Source organism: Aotus nancymaae, unplaced genomic scaffold, assembly GCF_030222135.1.
Source record: "Aotus nancymaae isolate 86718 unplaced genomic scaffold, 86718_ANA_hifiasm-v0.15.2.pri h1tg000014l, whole genome shotgun sequence".
Lineage (NCBI taxonomy): Eukaryota > Metazoa > Chordata > Mammalia > Primates > Aotidae > Aotus > Aotus nancymaae.
The window spans coordinates 83,054,351-83,079,263 of NW_026988425.1; the positions used below are offsets into that span (position 1 = coordinate 83,054,351).

General features: G+C 36.3%; 1 protein-coding gene across 1 annotated transcript in view; it reads left to right on the forward strand.

The window, feature by feature from the left end:
* Positions 1 to 24,913, forward strand: part of ADGRV1 (adhesion G protein-coupled receptor V1) — a 556,842-nt gene that overhangs the window by 251,283 nt on the left and 280,646 nt on the right. Inside the window, exons 80-83 of the mRNA XM_064376126.1 lie at positions 3,725 to 3,974; positions 4,503 to 4,642; positions 6,489 to 6,649; positions 13,039 to 13,139. Of these exons, the coding sequence (XP_064232196.1) occupies positions 3,725 to 3,974; positions 4,503 to 4,642; positions 6,489 to 6,649; positions 13,039 to 13,139 (652 nt within the window). The remainder of the gene's footprint in view (positions 1 to 3,724; positions 3,975 to 4,502; positions 4,643 to 6,488; positions 6,650 to 13,038; positions 13,140 to 24,913) is intronic.

Here is a 24,913-nt window from a genome sequence, read left to right on the forward strand (position 1 = left end):
GATGATAAAACATGGTTGGAAACAGATTCTTTCAATTCTCACAGAGTAATATGTGTTATCTAAAAAACAATGACAATTATTTGACCATTATTTAATCTGATGTGTCTAAGAGTGTTTATATAAATCTCTTTATAAGTTTTAGTAATCTTCATGAATGGTGGCATCAGTGTTTATTAAGTCACATTGAAATTCAGAAATATTTTGAAGATTATATTTTTAAAATCTTGTATAATAATTTAAATTATCTCTTTATGGGGCCCTTTACGAACATTGGCAGGGTAATTTAAAATATCAGTTAGATATGTGAAACTTAATGTTAGTTCTTCTTCCTCCTCCTCCTCCTCCTCTTCCTCCTCTGCCGCCGCCGCCGCCGCCGCCGCCTCTTCTTCTTCTTCTTCTCCTTCTTCTCTTTTTTTTTTTTTTGAGACAAGGTCCCAAGCTGTTGTCCAGGTTGGAGTACAATGTCAAGATCTTGGCTCACTGCAAACTCCGCCTCCTAGGCTCCTGTGATTCTCCCACCTCAGCCTCCCTAATAGCTGGGACCAGAGGCATGCACCACCACACCTGGCTAATTTTTGTAGAGATGGGATTTCACCATGTTGCTCAGGCTGGTCTTGAACTCCTGGGCTCAAGTGATCTACCTGTCTTGGCCTCCCAAAATGTTGGAATTACAGGCGTGAGCTACTGTGCCCAGCCCAATGTTAGTTCTTAGGTCACAAGTCATATGAACTTCAAAGACATAGTCAATCCAGATAGAAAAACGTTGTAAGAGAGAGTAAGGGATATAATAATAAAAATGATATTAATTATACCTCTGTTATAGTCCTGAAATTGACTTAAGTGGAACAATATTGATTGCCTTTGTTAATAGGTAAAAACAGTATAATGAAATTTCCATGTGGTTCAACCTAATCCTTGCTAAAAGTTATACACATTGTTTTGTCCTTACAGAGATCATTTTAAATAGCTATTCAGAGTTAGCATGAGCGCTTTTAGTACGCCTATTTACAGATGTAGACACTAAGGCTAGGAATCTTACACAACTTGCCAACGATCACACAATTAGTCTATGGTGAGGCCTGGACTCAACCCCAGACTTACTTGAGTCTACAGCCATTGCTGGACACCATACCATGTGGTCAGAATAGATTGTAACCACCTACTTTGTAGCAAAATCTGCCCCCCTCCAGGCACATGGCTCTGAAGCGCCCTAGACTTTCATCCCAGATCAGTGCTAGGGTGTGACTTGAGGTAAAGATATAGATTTAACTTATCCCTATACTCTACTCTTTCTTTAATTTTGATGAGTGGACCCTGGAAATAGAAGTTTTCTTTAATGTGCAAAACCAGCAAAGCATCAGAAAAGTCTCACAGGGGCCTCCTGAAAGGGTTCTCCAATCCTCACCCTTGCTCCTACATGTCCATCTGAAATCAATGATTAGCAGTTCAGCTCCTTATAAATATCTCCTCTTATAAATATCTCTGCTGCTGTCCTCAGAAACCTCTGAAATGGATCATTTCTTTGCTTTAAGTAAGTTTGCACTCACTGAGGCCACAGTATGCATTTGTGTATGTGTATGTGTGTGTGTGTGTATGTGTATGTGTGTACATGTATGCATGTGTGTAGTCAAGAGTACCTGTCATTGTTTTCCCCTGTTGAAGTACGTTCAACTATTTTGTTCAATGAAATCAAGCAGTTCATAGCTTTGCAATCCCCATAATCTCATTCTTTTGCATTTTCCCCATATGTCTATAAGATCACCAGGATGTTAAAATCACCAGGTTGTCTCAGATATGAACCATCTACCTTGCTGTGCATATTGAGTCCCATATCTGTGCCTTCAAAGGCCCAGTGAAAACTCAAGAGTATATAAGAGACACAAAAAGAGAGGCCTTTTCTGTTTGGTTGACTACTATATTCTGATATGCATTATTTATACATTGTCTTGAGCAATATCAAGGGTGTCTGCTGAGAGTTAAACATTTGGGGAGTGAGCAACGATATTGAGGAGAATGATGGAATCTAGAACAATCACTTGGAAGCCAAGTAAAAATAATGCCAAGTGGCACTGAGGGTCCAACTGAGGTTGGTCACTGTGAATTTGCAGTGGTGCCAGTCTACATGTCAATGTGGGAGTTTCCCCCCTCATATAAACCTAGGTATAAAGCAGACTGGGATTGATAAAGGTGAGTGCATTTGAGGGACATAGATGTCACAGGTTAAAGTCTTAGGGAAATTATGGTTATCAGCAAATAAGAGGGGGTCAGAAATTTGGCATGCTTGTGTCTAGGGTTAGGTAGAGTCACTGCATGTGGTGGTGGTCTTAGTTTGCCAAGATAGCAATCTACTAACTCTCAGTAGATTACAAAGGACGGAAGGGGAAAGAGGATGTGGAGTCATGTGGCTGAGGTTCACTGGTCTCAGCCACATGGTATCTGGTCAGGGTGTCTGCAGTGACGCTTTTTAGGCTGAGAGTCACCATTGAAGATGTGGTGACTTCAGATTAAAAGATGAGATTTTGACAAGCTGTGGTGGAGCTGGAGGCATGTAGGGTCCTTACAAATTGAGGTGTTTCAATAGGAGGCATGGACAAAGGACCTAGAACTCCAGGTGAGTAAGTGGATTAAAGACAGATATTTGAAGGCACCAATTCAAATATGGTAGCTAAGGTTGTAGAGGAGTTATTTTTTTAGAGAGGATATATCACAAGAGGAAAAGGTTGGTCCTTACTCGTTCTTTTCCTGACTCAGTTCAAAATCCTCTGGTCCATTTCCCACATCTGGGGTCTTGACAAGATATCACGTAGATCTGTGATGTAGTTATACATACTCTACATCTATTGTGACCTATATAACTTTTAATATTTAATGCATAAATCTTATTCCAATATTGTAATATTCTCTCAACTTTTCCAGGCAGGTTTAAGATCTGATTTATCTGTGTGTCTCCTGATTGCTTGCAAACGTGATGAGTCAGCCAACAGGATGCATCTGATTATCTGGGGACTGCTTACAAATATAAATTCCTAGAACCGCCAGTCCTCTCCCTGGGTAGGGATTCTGATTTAGTAAATCTGAGATGTAATCTAGAAATCTGTACTTTAAAACAAACTTCTAGGTAATTTCAACACACACTGAGGTTTAGAAGCAATTTCACTGAGCCCAGGTTCTTATTATGCCTAGTAGATCTTCAAAACAGAATTGTTAGTGAAAAAAGATCACTGTTCTGTGCTGTTTCTCTTATCAGTCAAATAGTTGTATTAGCAAGGCTCTGGTGGATTAGAAAGGCATGAGGTAAACTCTTGCTGAAAACATGGCTCTAGTTATATAAGGTTTATGATGTTGTTAAATAAAGCAAAGGGCTTTAGCTCAGTGGGGACATGCTTTGCTGAACTGATTCCAGCAATGCTGATGTGACTAACACAGAAAAGCACACTTTATAGCCACAGATTGCATCTTGATATTCATAAAACAGCTTTCAAAAACCCATGTTTTAGGTTACTAGGAGGATCAGGCAAGAGGATGCAGAAAGTTCCATGCAAAAAATCGTGACAGTTAGCCACAAAAGAACTGAAGGCATAGTCTATCTACTGCTTCTGGGTTTGTTGTGTTATTGTTATACATGAAGAACAGAATCCCAGTGTAATGCACTTTAACAAAGATAATTGGATATATGTATACAAACACATGCCATTTTTACACAACCTTTGCTTTTCTGTTGTAGAAGCAAAACCATCCTTGATAGTTGCCCATATTTGTCAATATTGGCGCTTCATTGGTATCCTCAGCAAATCAATGGGCACAAGTTTGAAGGAAAGGAAGGAGATTATATTCGAATTCCAGAGAGGCTACTGGATGTCCAGGATGCAGAAATAATGGCTGGGGAAAGTATATGTAAATTAGTCCAGTTTACAGAGTATAGCAGCCAACAGTGGTTTATAGGTGGAAACAATCTTCCTACCATGAAAAATAAGGTAATCTATCATTTAAAAAATTATGTGGTTGGAATCTGATTTTCTTTAGCAGGCACACTCAGAATGCATTTGCTTGCTTATAGTTTTCATAAGTGCTACACATGGTGAACTGATATGAAATGTGTTCCATCTTTATGAACTATTTATAGAATGTTTAGTTTCTAAATGAGTTGGAAATATTTCCTTCATGTTTTATTGAGTAAAATACATAGATAAGTGGGGAAAGCAAAAAATACCTAGCTTTCACTAATATAATATACTATTATGTACTTAACTTTTAATGAAGTCAGCTAATTAGAGTCAAAGTGAGTGTTGTCAGCTGAAGACTGCTCAATGACTAAGATGGGGTAGAAAAAGCACAATGGGAAACCAATGGGACGTCCTGCATGTGTGAGTAAGCTAAATACTAATAGAGATAACAAGTGACTATAGCTACTAGAAAAATGAAGTCAAGTTCAGGGTAAGAGACTCAGTCATTACACTAATTGTAAAACATCATTATATGTTCTGTTGCTTTTAACATTCTAGGTATTATCTTTGAGTGTGAAAGGTCAGAGTTCACAAATCCTGACTAATGATAATGAAGTTCTCTACAGGATCCATGCTGCTGAGCCTAGAATTATCCCTCAGACATCTCTGTGTCTCCTTTGGAATCAGGCTGCTGCAAGGTACTTACTAATAAATTTTTAAAATCAGAATTTGGTCCTTCCCCATTTCAGTACCACTGAGCCTAATGTTTTGTGCTGAGCATAGATGGTGGCCCCAGGTCATTACACTGGAGAGTAACCTCTCCAATAAATAAGGGGAAGCAGCATAGGAAATGATCTAGTATTGTTCTGATGGCAGATGCAGCCCAGCATTTAAATATGTGTGTAGCACATGATTTACTTCTTTATTTTTACTACTTTCATGGGATGTAGCATGAGTTCTGGTAAATTCAGATAACCTTGAAGTTATCAGTAAATTTATTGGGCAGGAAAGAAATTCCTTCTTTTACCCTTTCCATCTGGACTTGTGGTTCTGGGAGCTGATGCCTTGTGTTTAAGGGGGATCAGCAGGAATTTATAATTCTAGTCCACATGGCTTGGAGCACATTTTGAGATTAAATCCATGGACATGCATGAGAAGGAGAGAATGATTCTTTGAATCTCCTTGGCCTCGGGCCTCAAGTTTCTGAGCAGTTACAGTCACTAGGAGCTCAGTCAATGATGCAGGGTCAGGCATTGGTGGCCTAGAAAGGTTTGGGGCTTGTATCAGTCACTTGGTTCTGTTTATTACTCAATTTCAGCCACACAAACTAAAATTCTAAATAAGTTTGAAATAATAGCTTAGTTTGGTAACCAGCTGTCCTCAAAAACACTGAAATTTCTGCTTTCTTTCTCTTAAATAAATTCCACTTGAAATGTCTTCCTAGGTTTAAAACAGATCTTAAACCTAATGCATAAATACTCTGAAATCTTCAATATGTAATTAATAGTGAATGTTTCAAGCTGCATCTGGAGTTTGGGCAAGGAAGTTTTAGGTCCTTAAAAAAGTAAAGAAATTAAGAAGCATTAAAAGGGAAGAAGCTCAAGTAATAGTCATTGAGGAAGGCTCAGAAGGCTTGGTATCAGATGCAGTGTTTGCTAAAATCATGACGTGGTTTTTATGCTAAATTAGCCATAATTTATAAAAGGAAACCATTCAAAGAACCTTAGAAAATATATGTATATATGTCATTCCAAAGAAGAAAAAAATTGAGGAAGAAATCTTAGGAAACCATACAAGTAATTTATGTGGTTCAAAATACAAGGACTTGTGGAAAAAAATAAAGAGTAAACATATGGCCGGGCGCGGTGGCTCAAGCCTGTAATCCCAGCACTTTGGGAGGCCGAGGCGGGTGGATCACGAGGTCGAGAGATCGAGACCATCCTGGTCAACATTGTGAAACCCCGTCTCTATTAATACAAAAAAAAAAAATTAGCTGGGCACGGTGGCGCGTGCCTGTAATCCCAGCTACTCAGGAGGCTGAGGCAGGAGAATTGCCTGAACCCAGGAGGTGGAGGTTGCGGTGAGCCGAGATCCCGCCATTGCACTCCAGCCTGGGTAACAAGAGCGAGACTCCGTCTCAAAAAAAAAAAAAAAAAAAAAAAAAGAGTAAACATATATCACAACTCTGTTGCTCTTGCAGGAGTTTTGAATGCTAGAAGAGTGACTTCTATTGAACATGTCGGGTAGGTTTTCTAGATTAGGTAGGAATTGGTGCTGCCCTGTTGAGAAGACAAGCTCCTTTGGTACCAGGAATGCCTTAGAAGCTTTGGTTGGTATTTAGGCTGCTTCTTAAGACATCCTGTGGAATCTGTTATGTCATGTCCTCAAGATGTTCCCTTCACTGTTTATTCTTGAAAATGTGGTCTATTTAAGTCTTGACTAAAGAAACCTTAAGTTCAGGAACCTGTTTTTTTCTTTAGAAGCTATCTCAACACCTTAAGTATTGATGAAAGAGGAATAGTGACTATTGTGTTTTTGCCCTAGCTGGTTGTCTGACAGTCAATTTTGCAAAGTGGTTGAGGAAACTTCAGACTATGTGGAATGTGCCTGTTCACACATGTCTGTGTATGCTGTCTATGCTCAGACTGACAACTTGTCTTCATACAATGAAGCCTTTTTCTCTTCTGGATTTATATGTATCTCAGGTCAGTGACAGTATTTTTGAATCAATAATTTTAAATATTTCTGAAAATGAAAAGTCTGTTTTCCCATAGTCCTTTTATATATGCAAGATGCAAATATACCATTGTCTTATTCATTAATTCATGCAACAAATATTTATAGAGGGCCATCTCTGTACTGAGGATACAGTAAAGAATGAGACATAGTTTCACCCCATAAGGAATATGTAATACACTGTAGGATAGAAGCTAGATAATAGATGAGGAAAGGCTATAGTTTATAGTACCATGGTTTAGAGGCCAGATTCTACAGTTACAATGTGAAGACTATGTGACTATGTGAGATAATACATGCAAAAATTTTTGTATATTTTTGTTTTTTTTAAAAAAAGCTACCCCATGGGTAGATTTTGCATTCTACAACTTAAGCATTCTGAATATGCCAACCACTGTGTTAAAAAATTATCTTTTACATTCCATATCTAGGCCTCATATTTGGCAGTAAGAAGAAATTAAATTGTATTAATGTCTGTCAAACTGTTTACCTACAACTTAACAATAGAAGCATTATTATTAGCTGTATTAATTATATGGTTGGGCATCTGAGAATTCTTTAAACTATAATTTTATCCCCCACCCTCAACCATTCTGTGCCCTGATTCTCTTCTTACAGCCCCACAACTTTTTATATGAGCAAGGTGCTATACAGTGAATTAAATTAAGAGCAGGGCATAGGGTAATGGTTAAAAAAAATGCAAACTGTGAAACCAGACTGCTTAAGTTCAAATCCTAATTATGCTATTAGCTAGTTGTGGGACCTGGATCAAATTACTTAATTTCTCTATACTTCAGTTTTCCCACCCATAATATTTGATTATAAATTGTATGTACATAACAGGGTGGTAAATATATGAAGTTAGACATTTCTAACATTCTGCTTTAGTGATGTTTTATCTGTAAATGTAATTATTATTGAATGCATATCTCTTATATTTGGTATGCAAACAGTCTCTCTAATATAGTCTTTGTCTTTTAGGAAGTTTTTTGGCGCTAGAATCAAGTAATTAATTACTATTTTTTGTTCTGATTGCCAGTCTTTCCAATAGAACTTTATTTTGTATAGTTATAAATTTTCTTTAATGTGTTTTAATTCTGAACCTAACTTTAATTCAATAGCAAGTTAATAACTTCTTATTCTTAATATCTTTTTAAAGGATGACATTTCTTATTTAGTAGAATCTCCTAGGTCCATATAGTTCCAAAATCAGACGGAGACATCCTATTTTACTTTATTGCTAATATATTTAATGAGCAAAGAAGTTTTATAGAATGATGAAATAAAGCCAAAAGGCACAATGTTGAAATAAAATCTAGATGTCATTTTACATGTTACCATAGAGACATAGGTTATGTGCTGCTATGACCCACAAAAATTCCTTGCTTGTTCCAAAGACTGAATATATATTTAAAAGAAAGAATTTTAAAAACTAAACAGGGAATGTTATCCTGATTTTATAGAAAACTAGTAGGACTGACAATAATGAATTTCCTGGAGAATCATTAATAAATACCTGTATATCTTTTCTGGAACTTTAGAAAAGACTACGTAAATTTGCTCATGTATTTGAGAATCAACAGCTAAATGTTAGTATCTACTTTTATCACTTTTAACTTGGAGTCATATTTGAAATTATTTTCTTTGTCCATGTCATATTGTTATGTAATTGCATGTTCTGTCAATAAGGAGACACAAAGTCTTCACTTTGTACCTCAGTTTCAGCTTATACCTCAGGGCTGGATTAATTTCCATCCCTCTGATGGATCCCAGGAACCAGAAAGGAGAATTTCATGTATCTTTTATACATATTCTATAATTTATTTCAGGACACATCAAATATCCCTCTGAATTTGACAGCAGTTGGCTAGTACTTTTCCTGAAATACAGCAACATACAATTAGACAGGAATTTAATGTTTTTTTAAAAGGTTAAAGTAGATCACAATGTACTGGTAGCAATTCTAGTTTGCAGTTCCATTTACTATACTAAGAGCAGAACAACCCAAATGATCAAAGTGTGTAAATAGTTGTAGAGGCCAACAAGCTTACCACTTCTTAGTTTAGAAAGATGTAAGAAAAGGGTGTATACCAGTGAATTAAAATTGTAAACTAGTTTTCCAACTATCAGAAAATTAAACTAAGATCATCCCTTGAGGTTAAAACGAAAGGACATTTTTAGAGAGTGTCTACAAAAAGTAAAAAAAAAAAAAAAAATAGCCAAACATGATGGCATATGCTGTCCCAGCTACTCAGGTAGCTGAGACAGAGGATTGCTTGAGCTCAGGAGTTCAAGGCTGCAGTGAGCTATGACCATGCCACTGCACTCCAGGGTGACTGAGCAAGACCCTGTCTCTTAAAAAATAATAATAATAATAATAATGAAAATTAAATACCCACATGTGACTAGTGGCTATTATATTGAACAGCGTTAAGTTCAACCACCCTGTTTATCTGGAGGCTGGTCTCTTGGCAACCTCACCCCTCTACAATAACTCCTTTCCCTTAATACACAGAACTTTTATACTGTAAAATGCTTCACACTGACTTTTGTTCATACTGGAAGTCTTTTCGGGGTTAGCTATATTCTTTTTGTGCCCTTAGCTTATTAGAGCAGTAACCAAAAGGCATTATGCTGAGGAGAGAATTGGAGGAACATGGGAATCAATAGAGATAAGCAACAAAAAGGAGAAAAAGTGACAAGCACAGCTGTTAGGTTGGTGCAAAAGTAATTGTGGTTTTTGAAATTTAATTAAAATTAGTTGCCAAAATCATAATTACTTTTGCACCAACCTAATGCATTAGGTGGAATAATGGAGGAAAAAAAGCTTAAGCTAAAAAACTAATAGTGCATTTAATAATGAAATAATGGTAATTTTGTTTTATTTGGATTTATCTGTAGAGAAGGCAGACAGATAAACATAATTTATAAATATTTTAAGGAAAATTTCATGAGAAAATGTACTTGTCTTGTGAAGTAGTAAACTTCATTTATTTGGAAAATGTCTCTCATTCCTAAGTGATGCCAAATAATAAAGATGTTTATAAACATATGTAATGTACATATGTAATTTATGTACAAATATTTCATATGTTTATATGCATATAAACATTCAAATATTGTAGAAATAGAAAAGAGAATTTGTAGCCAAGTATTATAATAAAAGACTTTAGCTGTTCTTTACAGTTTTTCTTATCTAAATCAAACATTATCAATCTTATCATTTTATTAAGGGTTATTTATCTTCCTTCTTTCTTTTGAATAATGAGGAAAAGTCATTTGTGTCAGTGAACTAATTAGATGTTGTTTTAGAACTGAATCTGTAATCTACATAGTGGTAGGAAAAAAAGAAAAGGCAAATTACTCAATTAGCTGCTTGTTTTGTCTACATCATTGTCAAGAAATCTATTTTTTAAAAAAACTTCAGAGTATGCCTTTAAGTAACACCTGGAATTGTTATACTTTTTTTTTTTTTGAGACGGAATCTTGCTCTGTCGCCAGGCTGGAGTGCAGTGGCATGATCTCGGCTCACTGCAACCTCCATCTCCTGGGTTCAAGCAATTCTGCCTCAGCCTCCCGAGTAGCTGGGACTACAGGCGTGCGCCACCACGCCCAGCTAATTTTTGTATTTTTAGTAGAGACGGGGTTTCACCATGTTGGCCAGGATGGGCTCGATCTCTTAACCTCGTGATTCGCCCGCCTTGGCCTCTCAAAGTGCTGGGATTACAGGCGTGAGTCACCGCGCCCCTACTTTTTTTTAAAAAAAAAAAATATATATTTTTTCTGAGATGGAGTCTCGCTCTGTCGCCCAGGCTGGAGTGCAGTGGTGTGATCACGGCTCACTGCAACCTCCATCTCCTGGGTTCGGGTGATTCTCCTGCCTCAGCCTCTCAAGTAGCTGGAACTACAGGCGTGTGCCCCCACACCTGGCTAATTTTTTTTTTTTTTTGTATTTTTAGTAGAGATGGTGTTTCACTGTGTTAGCCATGATTGTCTCGATCTCCTGATCGTGATTCACCTGCTTCAGCCTCCCAAAGTGCTGAGATTACAGGTGTGAGCCACTGGGCCCAGCCTATACTTTATTTTTTAAAAAATCATTCTATTTATAGTTATAACACTTTATGCTTTGTAATTTTCAAATTTATATTAAGAAATTTAACCCAAAAATTTCTACAATTAAAAAAGTGATTTCTAAGTTTAAATGTATGTTAAATATAGCTCTTTAATTTCAGATGAAAAAATAAAAGATAAGCATTTAGTATATAGTGTCTTAAAAATCTGATAACTGAAATATTCATTTCTTTAAATTTTAGACATTCAGTACCCTCACTCAAGCCAGATGAGTTTCCCTAGATGAGGACCCAGCCTGTTTGGGGTTGTTAGCAATATTCTTCTCCGCTATGTAAAAAATGCATTTAGATAACTATGATGCATTATAGTTATAGGCTAATAGAATCTGGCCTATCTTCCTGCCACTGGCTTTGAATCCTGAACTGCCACCAGGTGTCATGCTAGCATTTTAACTGAAGCTTAGTATACTTAATTAAATATTTCTGAGCTGGTCAAATTTAGTATACTAGATTTATATCATGAAACAGGAGTATAATAGAGCATTACTAAGTTAAAGGAAAAGGCTATAAATAAGCTCTTCTTGTGAGCTAGAAAAAACAGTTGACTTACATATTTCTCCTTGTTCAGCACTAATCCCTCGCCTCACGTTGTTATCATCTACCACAGCAAACTTATAGCAAAGCACATATTTGTGATCATGTGCCTTAAAATGAAAAAAAAAAAAAAACTTGCAAAGTCTACCTTGAAGAGTATATAACTAACACACACACACACTCATGCACATACACTTGCAGGTGTGCACATTAACACACTCAAGCCTTGAATTTACGCAGGCTTTTTATCATATTGGGGAATTCAAAGTATACATTTGTTGAGTTCTGAGCACCAGCTCCAATAGTATATAGACTACCTAAGTCAAGATGCAGAATATCTGGCAGGACTCTGTAGTTTCTGAAGATACATTCTGTACTTGCGTAGGTGGATTTTGAAGTCAGCCCCAGGACCTACACACCTGTACCAGAACATCCCATGGAAGCCTTCCTAAAAGCAGATTGCTCCAGATTTCTTGGCCAAATTTCTAGGCTGAAAGCCTTGACTAATGCAAAGCCTCTCGTTGTGGAGAGCCTTGTCTACCTTATTAAAATATAAAAATATAATTCAAAGGATTTCTCAAAAAGAAGTTATAAGACCTCATGTAGACCTTTTGCAGATGCTCAGTCCACTTATGCCAGTATGCAGTATATTCTGAAAGTTTGTTCCGCAGCTTCAGAAGAAAACAAAATATTAAATAAGTGCAGTGACTCCTGTTTATTAAGGAGGCATTGATATAATGAAATGAGGTAATGCATGCAAAGTACATGGCAAAGCAGTATACATATGTCAATTGCTGTTATGTTTCAGTAATCCTTAGACAAAATAACCCTACTGAGAATGAGTGTGGTAAAATGTTTAAGTGAAAAAACAAATGGGTTATCATATGCAGCACATTTTAGTCTTAAGAGGCAGAAAATATTTAAAAAATATGTGTATACTCTGCCTTTAAAAATCTAACATTAAAATAAATTTATGTTAATTGCAAGATAAAGATTTGTTGAATTAGTGCTAAGGTTCTGTCCCCTTGAGTAATGTAAATAGGTGAATTCAAACAGACTCAAAGATAATAAAATAGTTTTCTTCACACAACTTAGAAATTCAGCAGTTTAAGTTAAAAGTCATTGTGGAGAAAATAACACATTTTCTTCCTGGTTTTGGCATCTAATAGTGCAAAGTTGCCTTGAAAATTCATAATTACCACTATTGTAATTATAGAACTATTTCTAGTAGATAAAAAGGGTTGATTGAGAAACCTGAGTTTTAGTAGTACCATTCAAAATTTTATGACTGAAAATCCTATTCACTTTCTCAAATATTTCTATTTCCCCAAACCACCTGTTCTTAGAAAATTAGATTGCAATTCAATTCTTAAAGAATAAAACTTTACTTCTGTAAATATAGAAAACCAAGGGTCTAATAAAATTATTAATCTGCTTAATTTGTAATGTCTTTTTAACAGAAAAGTGAACGTGTAGATATTTATAGTTATCCATTGGGCTTAACTGATAAGTGTGAAGATCTTACTTGGCATGGAAAGTGGAGAATACAATTGCCATGTCATCTTTTCCAGAGGTACTGGGCAGAGGCAGGTGGCAGACCTGACATGCCTAACTGCCCCCAAAGATTCTTGCTATAATGCTGTTTGAATCTTCATGGATTATTCAATTATACATGGACTTTTTGGTTCCTACAGGTCTCTTCTTGGCTGTTCTTTCCCATATCTTCTGTGCCAGGTACTCCATGTTTGCAGCTAAACTTCTGACTCACATGATGGCAGCCAGCTTAGGTACACAGGTAGGAGAGCACTGGCATTTATGATTTATCATGAGATGTTTGTGTTTCTTCTGCTTTGGTCCTTGAACTGAGTGTAAAAGTAAAGTTTAATCTCAACTTCGTTGAAATAAACTAGTTTAATTTTGCAGTGGAAGAGAATGGGAACAGGAGAGTGGTATAAGGAAAATCAAACCTAAAATGCTTCTTTCTACAGAGAAGCATCTTAATATCATCCCGTACAGAAAAATAGCTTCTTATCACAAAGCATTCTGTTGTCAGCTAATATATGCTGAATGTATTTATAATTTATATATACATTAAAATTAACATATTTTGTTAATCTGTTTGAATGAAATATGCTATATTATAAATTATGTGTAGGGCATTAACATATATATTTTAAAGCATCTGGACAATAGGTATTGCTTCTTTTAATATAATAGTTTGATAGAACATTTTCTTTTGAAAAATCATTCAGTTTCCTATGGTAGAAGAAACTGTGAGAAAAATACTGACTTATTTATTAGCACACAATTTAAAGTATCTCATTTAGAGCACTGTGTTAAGTACAGAAACCAGATCAAAAGGTGAAATTAGATGCTTTTTCTATCCACATGGTGCTTATAGTCTAGAAAAGTAGATGTACATACAAATAACTGTAACTCAGTGTGCTGTGTGAACATAGACCATTTGCAAACTCTTCTGTGAAAATAGATGAAGACTTAATTCATTTTCTCGTTTTTCTCTGAAGATCAAGAAAGTCTTCATAGAAAAGGTGATACTGAGCGGGAACTCAAAGAGTGAAAATTCAGTTTGTTGATAAGGACTAAGAAGGGCCTAGATGTTTATATAGGCAAAGGAAAAAAAGCATAATCACTTCTACTTTAAGGCTGAAATTATGGATCCAGGCAGAAGGAATATGTTATATAATGCTCTTATTGAGATAATTTTTAATATTGTTTTATAAAATTAAAAAATACCACTTTTCTGGATGGGAAGACACTTCTGCAATGCAGACAATATTTTATTGATCGGGTGCTGGTTATATGTGTGTATTCAGTTTGTGTACATTTATTGTGCTGTAGACATGATTTGTAGTTTTTTAGAGTGCTAAAGTGCATTTATTGAACTCTAAACAGAACTTGAAAAAAATAGTGTTTGTGGGAGAGCTGAAATATAAAATAGAAAATTATCTTGAACATTGGGATTCTGTCGCCCTTTTTTGTTCTAGGAGTGAAAATGACCTGTACATTTCATAACTCTGTTTTTCAGGGAATAATTAAGTGCTGGATTCTAAGCAAAGGTCTCTGATTGTATTTCTGAAGACCTATGAGCTATGAGAGGTAGCAGTGGGTACCAAAGGGGCTTGCTTTGAATTTGACAAGGCTATTTATATTGCCTTTGTAACCTGCCTTAGCTGTCTTATCTTGCCTTTGCTTCTTGTGTCTAAGATCTTAGAAAACCTGCCTTCCATAATTAGAGTTTACTTGGCTGTGTTCACCACCCACTCTGGTGATTTTTTGGCAGCAGAATTTGTACAAGACTTAATTATAGCACTATAGAATTATGGACAACTCTTCAGTGTCCTAGCAGACAAATTTGCTCATGTCTAGGGATATGAAAGACAAAACTAGGATTTCTATGTTGGAACAGTGACTTTTGCTTCATATTGTACTTAACATTGATTTTGGACAAAATGGTTAGTCAAATCCATGTTTTCCAGTATATTTTTAGAATAGATGAAACAGTGTGGCATGAAAAATCATATAAGGTATGACTTGTGACATAAAATAACTAAAAAGTATTTTCATAGCTCATTTTTGGCAGGAAAAATTGGTATATTATTGACAGAAAATAGTTTATTTCAAAGTGCTTTATCTACTTTGATTTAAAAATACCCTCTGAGTTAAGAAGAATAATTATCGTACTTAAAACCTTTTAGCTAAAGCTTTAAAAAATTCTTAGGCCTCCCCAACACAAAAAATGAAGCTGACTGTAGTAAGTTGGGCCCCCCAACTCTATCTAAATTTTAAACTCATGTTTATAACTCTAGTTATATAATTTTGCCAACAGGAGTTATTACAGTTCCAGCCTTGGATCTTTCATTTGGAACCCTCTGTCAATGTTATATTGTCATTTTTGGAGTTTAACTCTAGAGAAGTCTTCAAAAAATACAGCCTTGGCCTGTGGTTCTTTAGCTAAGAGGGAAAATTCTACAGCTGACCTGGAGTGTTTGAGTTGAGAATACTTTGCAGATAAGTCTGCCAAGACCAGTCATTTTCAAATCTTTATTGCTGAACTAGGACTAAGTAGAATGGCTTATGTAGGGAAGGAAAGAATGGAAATGTGATATTCTGGACTTTCTTTTGGAGCATGTGTTATAATGGGCCCGTGAATCAGAAAGTCAGGAAAATGTGCTCATCCGACTCTACTTTCTACTTCTAGAAATATGTAGAATATTATAACCATAATTTATTGTGTGTGTGTATGTGTGTGTGTATTCATGATTAGAAGAATACAGACACAAATTCAAAGATTATTCTTTCTTTAAAAATCAAAAGATTCTGCTTTAATGTGGAGTTTGTCATTATAGCACCTTTGAGAATCATTGACTATAAAATACCAGTAGGTGGCAGTAGAAGATTTTTTTTCTCCCTCAAATTTGTCAGTCTCTCTTTAGCCATGATGGCGTTCAGTAAAAAACTTGAGAGACTTTCATAGCACTTCTTTAACTGGGCTACAGGGTGTTTTACACGTCATTTGTGGTTTTTTACGTTTGTCTTTTTATCCTCTTTATTCAGAATTTAACTAAATGCAAATGTACCATAAGAAAGATTGTACTCTACTGGCTTTGAATATATCTTTCTACTGTGTATGTATATTAAAATTCAGGGACATAAAATTATTTTCATCATTATATTTATGAGCAGTAAGTGTGTTATTGATACAGAAAACACACAGAAGCTTTGAGATAAAGGTCTCCTTTTTCAGTTTATCAAAAAATAAACATATTTCTTCAATACCAAGTTGTTTTTTTCTCACTCATATAAAAGAAAATGATTAAATGGCAAGAAATTGTGGGACTCTTCAAGTATGTTGTGAAAAAAACAACAAATAAATTTTGATAGTATTGGGTGATATTTCTGAGAAAAACATCTAATTATATCTTTGGGATTTTTATCTTTGAATCACATTGCCAACCCATGTGTGCCCTGATAAGGCTGGTAAACAACTAGGACAAAGGACAAGTTTACAGTTCAGGGTTCTCAGTTCTGGGGGTTCTGTCAGGAAAAGCAATTCTCCAAATCTAAAAAAAGAACAGAAGTTTCCTCATAGAAAACATGATGATAAGATGGAGCTGTATTTACTCTGATTAATAATACTTAACAAGGGAAAATATTTGTTTTTCTTCTTTGTGGTTCATTATTTGTACAGCTTAAATATATTTTCTAAGACTAAATAGCAAATTCATCTAGAAATGATGTATATAAGTCTGATTACATTTGCCAGCAAGCCTATAGCTTAGGGGACTATTCTCTGGAATTTAACGAAAGTTGGACTATTACTGTCTTTTGTCCACTTTCTCATTCTGCAACATTTTGGGATGTCATTTTGCAATGTGCTGTTTCCCAGGAAGGGTCCTATTCAGGCACCCCTGCTAAAAGATTCTGGTTTAATCTGGAATTATGTCATTCTTGCTTAGAGTATTCTTTGGGAATCCTTGAGAATCATTGAGTGTGCATGACTAAAGGCAGAAGTCCTGTGTGACTTCCCAAATGCTGGCTCCTTCTGGATACTACAAGCCCTGGTTTCTGTTCCAGCAGCTTGCGCTGTTTTGTTAAGATTGCCAACTCAAGAAAGTCTTTGTGTGAGTAAGGCATGTTACATATGTAACAAGCATATTTTAATCAACTGAAGCAGAGTAAGATAGAGATGGTAAAATGTTCATTAGTCAGAACAGCATTTTCCTTAGTTGGAAGTTTTGGTTAATCATTTGTTAACCAGAATATCCTTTGTTATTTCTACTTTTTTGCTGAAAAATAAAGGTATGTAAGAGTTTAAGTACAAGGATCAAAATTAAATCTTGCTTTGAAGATTAGGAAATCAAGAAGCAGAGGGTCATTTTTCAGTAGAACATTTTTGACTGTATTTAGTTTAGATGTAAATAGATCAAGAAAGTAGCAAGGAAGTGTTTCCTAAACTTCAAGGCAGACATCTTGTTAAAATTCAGATAGTGCATCAGCGAGTTTATGGTGGATTTCCAGATCCTACTTGTTAAGATATTAGATTAACTATATTATGACCCCAAAACATCTCTGGTGGTGGTGGTTGTTGATGCTGTTGCTGTTATTATTATTACTAAACCCATATAATTAAGCTATTTTTCTTAGTGTAAAATATCATTTAAGAAATCTCATTATTTTTTTCAGTTTCATTTTAAATCTCATTGCCTTTAAACTCCTTATACACATGTATCTTTCTCTCTTTAACAAAACGCTGCTTCTGTGTCCTTCTGGTTTTTTTTTTGTTTTGTTTTGTTTTTCTTTTTTCTGGGTCTAAGAAAGGGAAAGGTCCTTAGGCAAGTGGACTAAGATAATTTAGAGTATGAATAAGGCCTTTGTTCTGGTCATTCTCATAGCATTTTACAATTTGCAAAACTTCTCAGTGTTGTTTTGGACATAAAATAAACTACTAGAAAGAAGATATAACTAGTTCCCCTGCCCCAAGTTCATTCTTTTCCACAAAGATTTTGTAGGTGCCCTTCCCCCACTATAATGGTATTGAGTATTTAAGCCTTTTTTTTTTTGTACAATTAACTGTATTTAACTGTGTCTTTATGTAGAGATTGGGTATTTAACTGTATCTTTTCTTCATATAGAGATTAGTTTATATGAATAAAGTGCATTCTGCACACAGATATGAGTATACATTTAAGTTGAATTTATTAAACTATTTGACTTGATTTAGGTATGCTCAATGGTATGGTGAAAATATTATTACATTCATGACTATGAGTGACCATTCAACATTCAAACCAAAAAATTGAGCAAACCCTCATCCCAGGTCAAGATCATTATTCATCCAGCAGCTTGACCACTTCCATCTCATGTATCATCTGCACAATATTGAAATTGTGCAGTGAGCAATACACACACAGGAAGCATGTAAATAATAACCTAAAACACTAACCTCATAGTAAGAACCAAGTATATACAGAGAAAAAAAAAAATCACTTCTGTAGTATACTATGTAGTACTACATAGGCTGAGTAAAAGGAATCCCAGTTTGCAAAGTCTCTGCAGAGGAAGTGGAATCTCACCTGGTTGGTGAAGAATGTATATAAGATTTGAAGACTTGGAATATGTCACATTCTAGGCAAGGAAAAGAAAAAGAAAGAAGACATGGAGGTTATAGTGATCCTGGCTGCTTTCACTTTGGTAAGGCTTACAGATCCCACAGAGAAATAGGTAAGTTTTGACTGCAGGTGTGGCAGTTCCCCATTGTCTGAGAACCATGAGGAGTTACAGAGTCACCAATGGAGTTAGACCAAAAAGTCACAAAAGTGTTTTTATGGATTAATCTGGCAATGAGGGATTAAAGGAAAAATGGACTAAAGAAGGTAAGAGGCTAGAATTAGAGAGATTAGAGAGGTTGGGTGGATGTCTTTTCCCATCGTCCGGTTAGGATGTGTTCTGAGCTTAGACAATAGTAATGGCAATGAGAATTCACAGGAAGGAATAAGGACTAATAACAATATCTTATTTTGCTTTTTTAAAGTTCTGCACTTCCTTGTCTTCTGTCTTTAAATCAATAAAAAGCCACATTGCAAGATTTTTTTAATCTTACTTTAGGTTCTGGGGTACATGTGCAGAACATGCAAGATTGTTGCATAGGTACACACATGGCAATGTGGTTTGCTGCCTCCATCCCCGTCACCTATATCTGGCATTTCTCCCCATGTTATCCCTCCCCGACCTCCCCATCCCTGCTGGCCCTCCCTTGACCCCCCACAACAGACCCCAGTGTGTGATGCTCCCCTCCCTGTGTCCCTGTGTTCTCATTATTCAACACCCATCTATGAGTGAGAACATGCGGTGTTTGATTTTCTGTTCTTGTGTCAGTTTGCTGAGAATGATGGTTTCCAGATTCATCCATGTCCGTACAAAGGACAGGAACTCATAATTTTTTATAGCTGCATAATATTCCATGGTGTCTATGTGCCACATTTTTCTTGTCCAGTCTATCATCAGTGGGCATTTGGGTTGGTTCCAGGTCTTTGCTATTGTAAACAGTGCCGCTATGAATATACGTGTGCATGTGTCTTTATAATAGAATGATTTATAATCCTTTGGGTATATACCCAGTAATGGGATTGCTGGGTCAAATGGAATGTCTATTTCTAGGTCCTTGAGGAATCGCCACACTGTCTTCCACAATGGTTGAACTAGTTTACATTCCCACCAGCAGTGTAAAAGTGTTCTTATTTCTCCATATCCTCTCCAGCATCTGTTGTCTCCAGATTTTTAATGATCGCCATTCTGACTGGTGTGAGATGGTATCTCAATGTGGTTTTGATTTGCATTTCTCTAATAATCAGTGATGATGAGCATTTTTTCATATGTTTGTTGGCCTCATATATGTCTTCTTTTGAAAAGTGTCTGTTCATATCCTTCAACCACTTTTGAATGGGTTTGTTTGTTTTTTTCTTGTAAATCTGTTTTAGTTCTTTGTAGATTCTGGATATTAGCCCTTTGTGAGATGGGTAGATTGCAAAACTTTTTTCCCATTCTGTTGGTTGCCACTTCACTCTAATGATTGTTTCTTTGGCTGTACAGAAGCTCTGGAGTTTAATTAGGTCCCATTTGTCTATTTTGGCTTTTGTTATCAATGCTTTTGGTGTTTTAGTCATGAAGTTCTTGCCTATGCCTATGTCCTGAATGGTTTTGCCTAGGTTTTCTTCTAGGATTTTTATGGTGTTAGGTCTTATGCTTAAGTCTTTAATCCATCTGGAGTTAATTTTAGTGTAAGGTGTCAGGAAGGGGTCCAGTTTCTGCTTTCTGCACATGGCTAGCCAGTTTTCTCAAAACCATTTATTAAACAGGGAATCCTTTCCCCATTGCTTGTTTTTGTCAGGTTTGTCAAAGATCAGATGGTTGTAGTTGTGTGGCATTGCCTCCGAGGCCTCTGTTCTGTTTCACTGGTCTATATCTCTGTTTTGGTACTAGTACCATGCTGTTTTGATTACTGTAGCCTTGTAGTATAGTTTGAAATCAGGTAGCGTGATGCCTCCAGCTTTGTTCTTTTTGGTTAGGATTGTCTTGGCCATGAGGGCTCTCTTTTGGTTCCATATGAAGTTTAAGGTGGTTTTTTCCAGTTCTGTGAAGAAGGTCATTGGTAGCTTGATGGTGATAGCATTGAATCTATAAATTACTTTGGGCAGTATGGCCATTTTCACGATATTGATTCTTCCTAACCATGAGCATGGAATGTTTCTCCATTTGTTTGTGTCCTCTCTTATTTCCTTGAGCAGTGGTTTGTAGTTCTCCTTGAAGAGGTCCTTTACATCCTTTCTTAGTTGTATTCCTAGGTATTTTATTCTCTTTGTAGCAATTGTGAATGGGAGTTCACTCATGATTTGGCTCTCTGTTAGTCTGTTATTGGTGTATAACCAGAAGCAACTCTTACTGTTCTGTAGTCCCCGTGGGTGATCCCCAGGCAAGCAGGGTCTGGAGTGGACCTCCAGCACTCCTGCAGCAGAGGAGCCTGATTGTTAGAAGGAAAACTAAGAAACAGAAAGAAATAGCTCCAATATCAACAAGAAGGATGCCCACTCAGAGATCCCATCCAAAAGTCACCAACTACAAAGACCACAGCTAGATAAAGCCACTAAGATAAGAAGAAACCATCACAAAAAGGATGAAAACATGAAAAACCAGAACGCCTCACATTGCAAATTTTATTTAATAACATTAATGTAATACTTAATATATATTATAGGAGGCAAGGATTATGAGGTAGGTACTAGTATTATTCTTATTTTACAGATTAGGAAATTGTGGCATAAAGAGTTAATGACTTGCTGTAGGTCACATAGTGGTAAGTAACAGAACTGGTATTTGAACACAGCAGCCAGTCTCCAGTCCTTTTTTAAGCCACTATACTAAATTGCTTCATAAGTGAGGAATTAATAAAATTTACTCTGTCACCAAATGAGAGAGAAGATTTTTAATGTGACTGTGAAGCTAGTGGTTTCATTTGACTTAAATAGGAAAGTGGAAAAGTTTAATAGTTGTAGAGTGATATGTGCATTTTGAGCATGAGGGGTTTAAGGTTTCCATAGCATAGAGATTTAGATGTTATCTACATAAGTATAGAGCTTCTTTACACTTTAAAATAGGTTCTCTGAGACAGGTTGGGTAGAGAACCTGTGTATATAGAATACATATAACTAATGTCATTAAGGGCTGGGCTTTATGGCACCGAACTAAGTGATTTACATCTATTGCATTATTTACTCTTATAAAAACCAGATGAGGTGGGTACTGTTATCATCTCTAAAGAGACTTAGAGAGATTCAGTTACCTGCCCTAACCCACATAGGTAGAACATTTAAGGAAGAAGGATTTGAAGCCAGATATGTCTGGCTCCAAAACTCATGTATTTAGAGACTACACTATGTGGAATGAGAAGGATCACTACAAGAGGATTGGAAAATGTTAAAGTCTTTGAAGCCAAGGAAGGAAAAAAGGTTTTAACTGGAAGGATTTGAACATAATGGGGAACTTAGTCCTCAAATTTGGTAAGAACAAGATCCCTGGAAACTTGTAGAGAGATGACAAAAATTAGAAAAGGTTAAAGAGTTAATGGGTAGTAAGAAAATGGATGAGGCTATGAGACCACACCTGTAAAGGCTGGCAATGAAAGAAGAAGGCAGTCAAAGCACAGGAAACGGGGAACAATTCTGGTGGCTCTGATCATAGAAGCCTTGCTGGAGGGAACCTGGCTTCTGGGGGCTGCCACTTAAGGGGCAGGTCTCCCCCATCTCCTCCACTGGTATTTTCTTTCCTCGAAAGAGAACTTCCTGTTGAAGTTTGTTGAAAGGGTAATAAGAATTAGTAAGTTTCTCTTTGATCCATCTGTTTATTTATGCATTGTAATTAATTTGAATTTTTTATGTCTAGGCAAGTGACTCCCTGGTAGTGCACCTAACTTAATAATGTTATATCTAGGAGAAAATAAGAGGTCTAGTTTGAGCTTCTTTTTCCATTTCTTGAATCTAAATTTCTGTGATGGCCTTATATTTTTGGCATTGTTTCTACTGAACTTTATGTAAACTTGCAATCAATCATGAAACAAATTTATAATTAGTGATTATCAAATAATTGTATAATTCATTCTACAACCAAAAGTATCAATGTTATGCTATTCACAAGTGTGTACTTGGGAGGATTACAAGGATTTTGGTACTCAAAATAGAAAGAAATTTGCATATTGATTAAAGTATTGAATTCCGGGAAAAAAAAGTTATTTTATTTTTGCTTTCTTTTTAAGGCTACATTTTCCTGTATGTATCATATTTGTCTTTCTTAAAGTCTTTTAACAGTAAAATTGAATTCCTTTTCCTCAGCAAGCTTTCAAAATTCAGCTCAAATATACTGTTCTCACTAAATTGAAAATAAGTGGACACTGAAGATTCAAAAATAGTATCATGGTCACACTATTGGGAAATTCATACTTTCCCAAGTGCTGAAGTAGCAAAGCAACAGAAAGAGTGAGTAATATTCCGAACAAGACTACAGTGACATTATCATGTTTGCAACATGGCTTTTGTTACTCGGAAAATTTGTGAGGCAAATCCAGACTTTACCAAAAAATACCAGTTGGAAACCTTCTATTACAGCTTTGGTAACATAAACTATCCTTGACTTTTAAAAAACTTCCCTGATATATCTGACTAGGGAAAATCAACATATGAAAAAAGTTGTTTTTATGAATGTTTAATGATAGCTCTAAAGAACTTTAACAAATATGGAGTGTAGGGGGAAGAGTCCCAGTTTTGGAATTAGAGAGACTGATGGGGTAACATCCCTGAACTACAATGGAAAAGAAAATCACTGGGAAAATAGTGAGAATGCCTGATTTGCAGAGTTATTAAGAAGATATGTAGTGGATCATGTTCGAATGCACAAAACACAAGGTCTGGGGAAGGAGATCTCAGTAGAGGATGGCAGGGATGATTCCTGCTACCTCACAACACGCTGAGGCCCTTTGGGTTCTGCCCTGAGTTGAATATTGAATCCTTCTGAAGGACCTGAGCCCTTAGCCTGCTTTTCTGTGCTTCAGGTTTTCTTAAATCAGCTGCAAGAGAGGGGACAATTTTGGGGCCTCATCTTTTTCGATAATTGGCTCTGTCAAGCCTGTAACCACACCTCTCATTGTACTATAGATAGTGTAGACCATGAAATTTTTTCCTATTGGTCTGCGGTATCTGTAGTAGATACTATCGGTAATTTTGTTTATAGTTTTTAAGAGTTTTTTCCCTAATCCAAGTGTTTTCTAAGTGTTTGCGACCTCATTGCTTGTGTTGAATTGTTAGAACCTTAAAATTTGGATATCTATAATATGCATGCCTATCTAGAAAAAAATATATATGGTGTGAGATTGTGTATGTATGTGTGTGTATACATTTGAAATAGGCCTTTATTTTAAAAATGCAGAGACACTTGGCTCTATAGCTGAAGGACTGGAGCACTGGTCTTGTGAAAATACAGACGCTTATTTAATGAAACAGTACTGCTAAGGACTAAGATAAGCACTTGATATGTTAATTCCAACACTCTGTTCATAGTCTATATTATTGCCTGTGCATTGTATGTGAGAAATATGAGACACTGAAAGATTCTGTGACTTGCCCCAAGTCTCAGATCAAGTAAGTCTCTCTCCAAAGGCGGTTTCCATAATGCCCTGACCACCTCCCTGCAGAGGAACCCTCAGAGACCCTGGTTTCCATAATGCCCTGACCACCTCCCTGCAGAGGAACCCTCAGAGACCCTCAGAGAGCGCTTTTTCCCTCCACTTTTGTGGAGCCTAATAGCATGGTCTTCTTGCAGACAGTTTAACATTTACTCTGTTACTATACTAAGCATGCTGGTAGGCTTCTCTTTAGTTTCCTTTGTAACTCTGAAATCTCGCTTCCTTCTGTGAAAGTTTTTATGAGTGGTCCTTACAAAATTGGTTTTTAGATTTACATTGACCTCAGCCCCAGGAAGTTGTGTCTCCTGAGCTTTATCTGCTTGCTGCACCAACAGAGGGCCTTTTATGTAGTTGCCTACCTGCCTAGCTGAGCTTAAGCTCCCAAGGGAAGATATTATTCTTTTTTGTATCACATACAATGCCAAAAGGTGAAAGACCAAAATAACATCGGTCATAAAGACAAAGGAGGCTTTCCTATAGGCTTGCTAGTTTTGTGCAGGCTAGAACTGCCTTTCTGGCAGAGCCCTATTTGGATACTACCGTCCAGGAACATATACTCTGTGTTCTGCCAGGAGTGGGGAGAACCTTGGTTTCAGACACTATGTTTTGGTTGTAAGGGTGAGTGTTATTGCCAAATGGAAACACATGGCACATATCAACAACCAAGTGGGTTTTGTGGTCACATTTCATCTGTAGATGATGGCATGTGCAAGTGAGTTTATGAGGTTTGATGTGGAAACTATGAGAAATTCCATAACAATTCCAGAGCTCACCTCTAAGCCCCAACCCCACATTTATTCTCTCATTTCTTCTGCAAGACA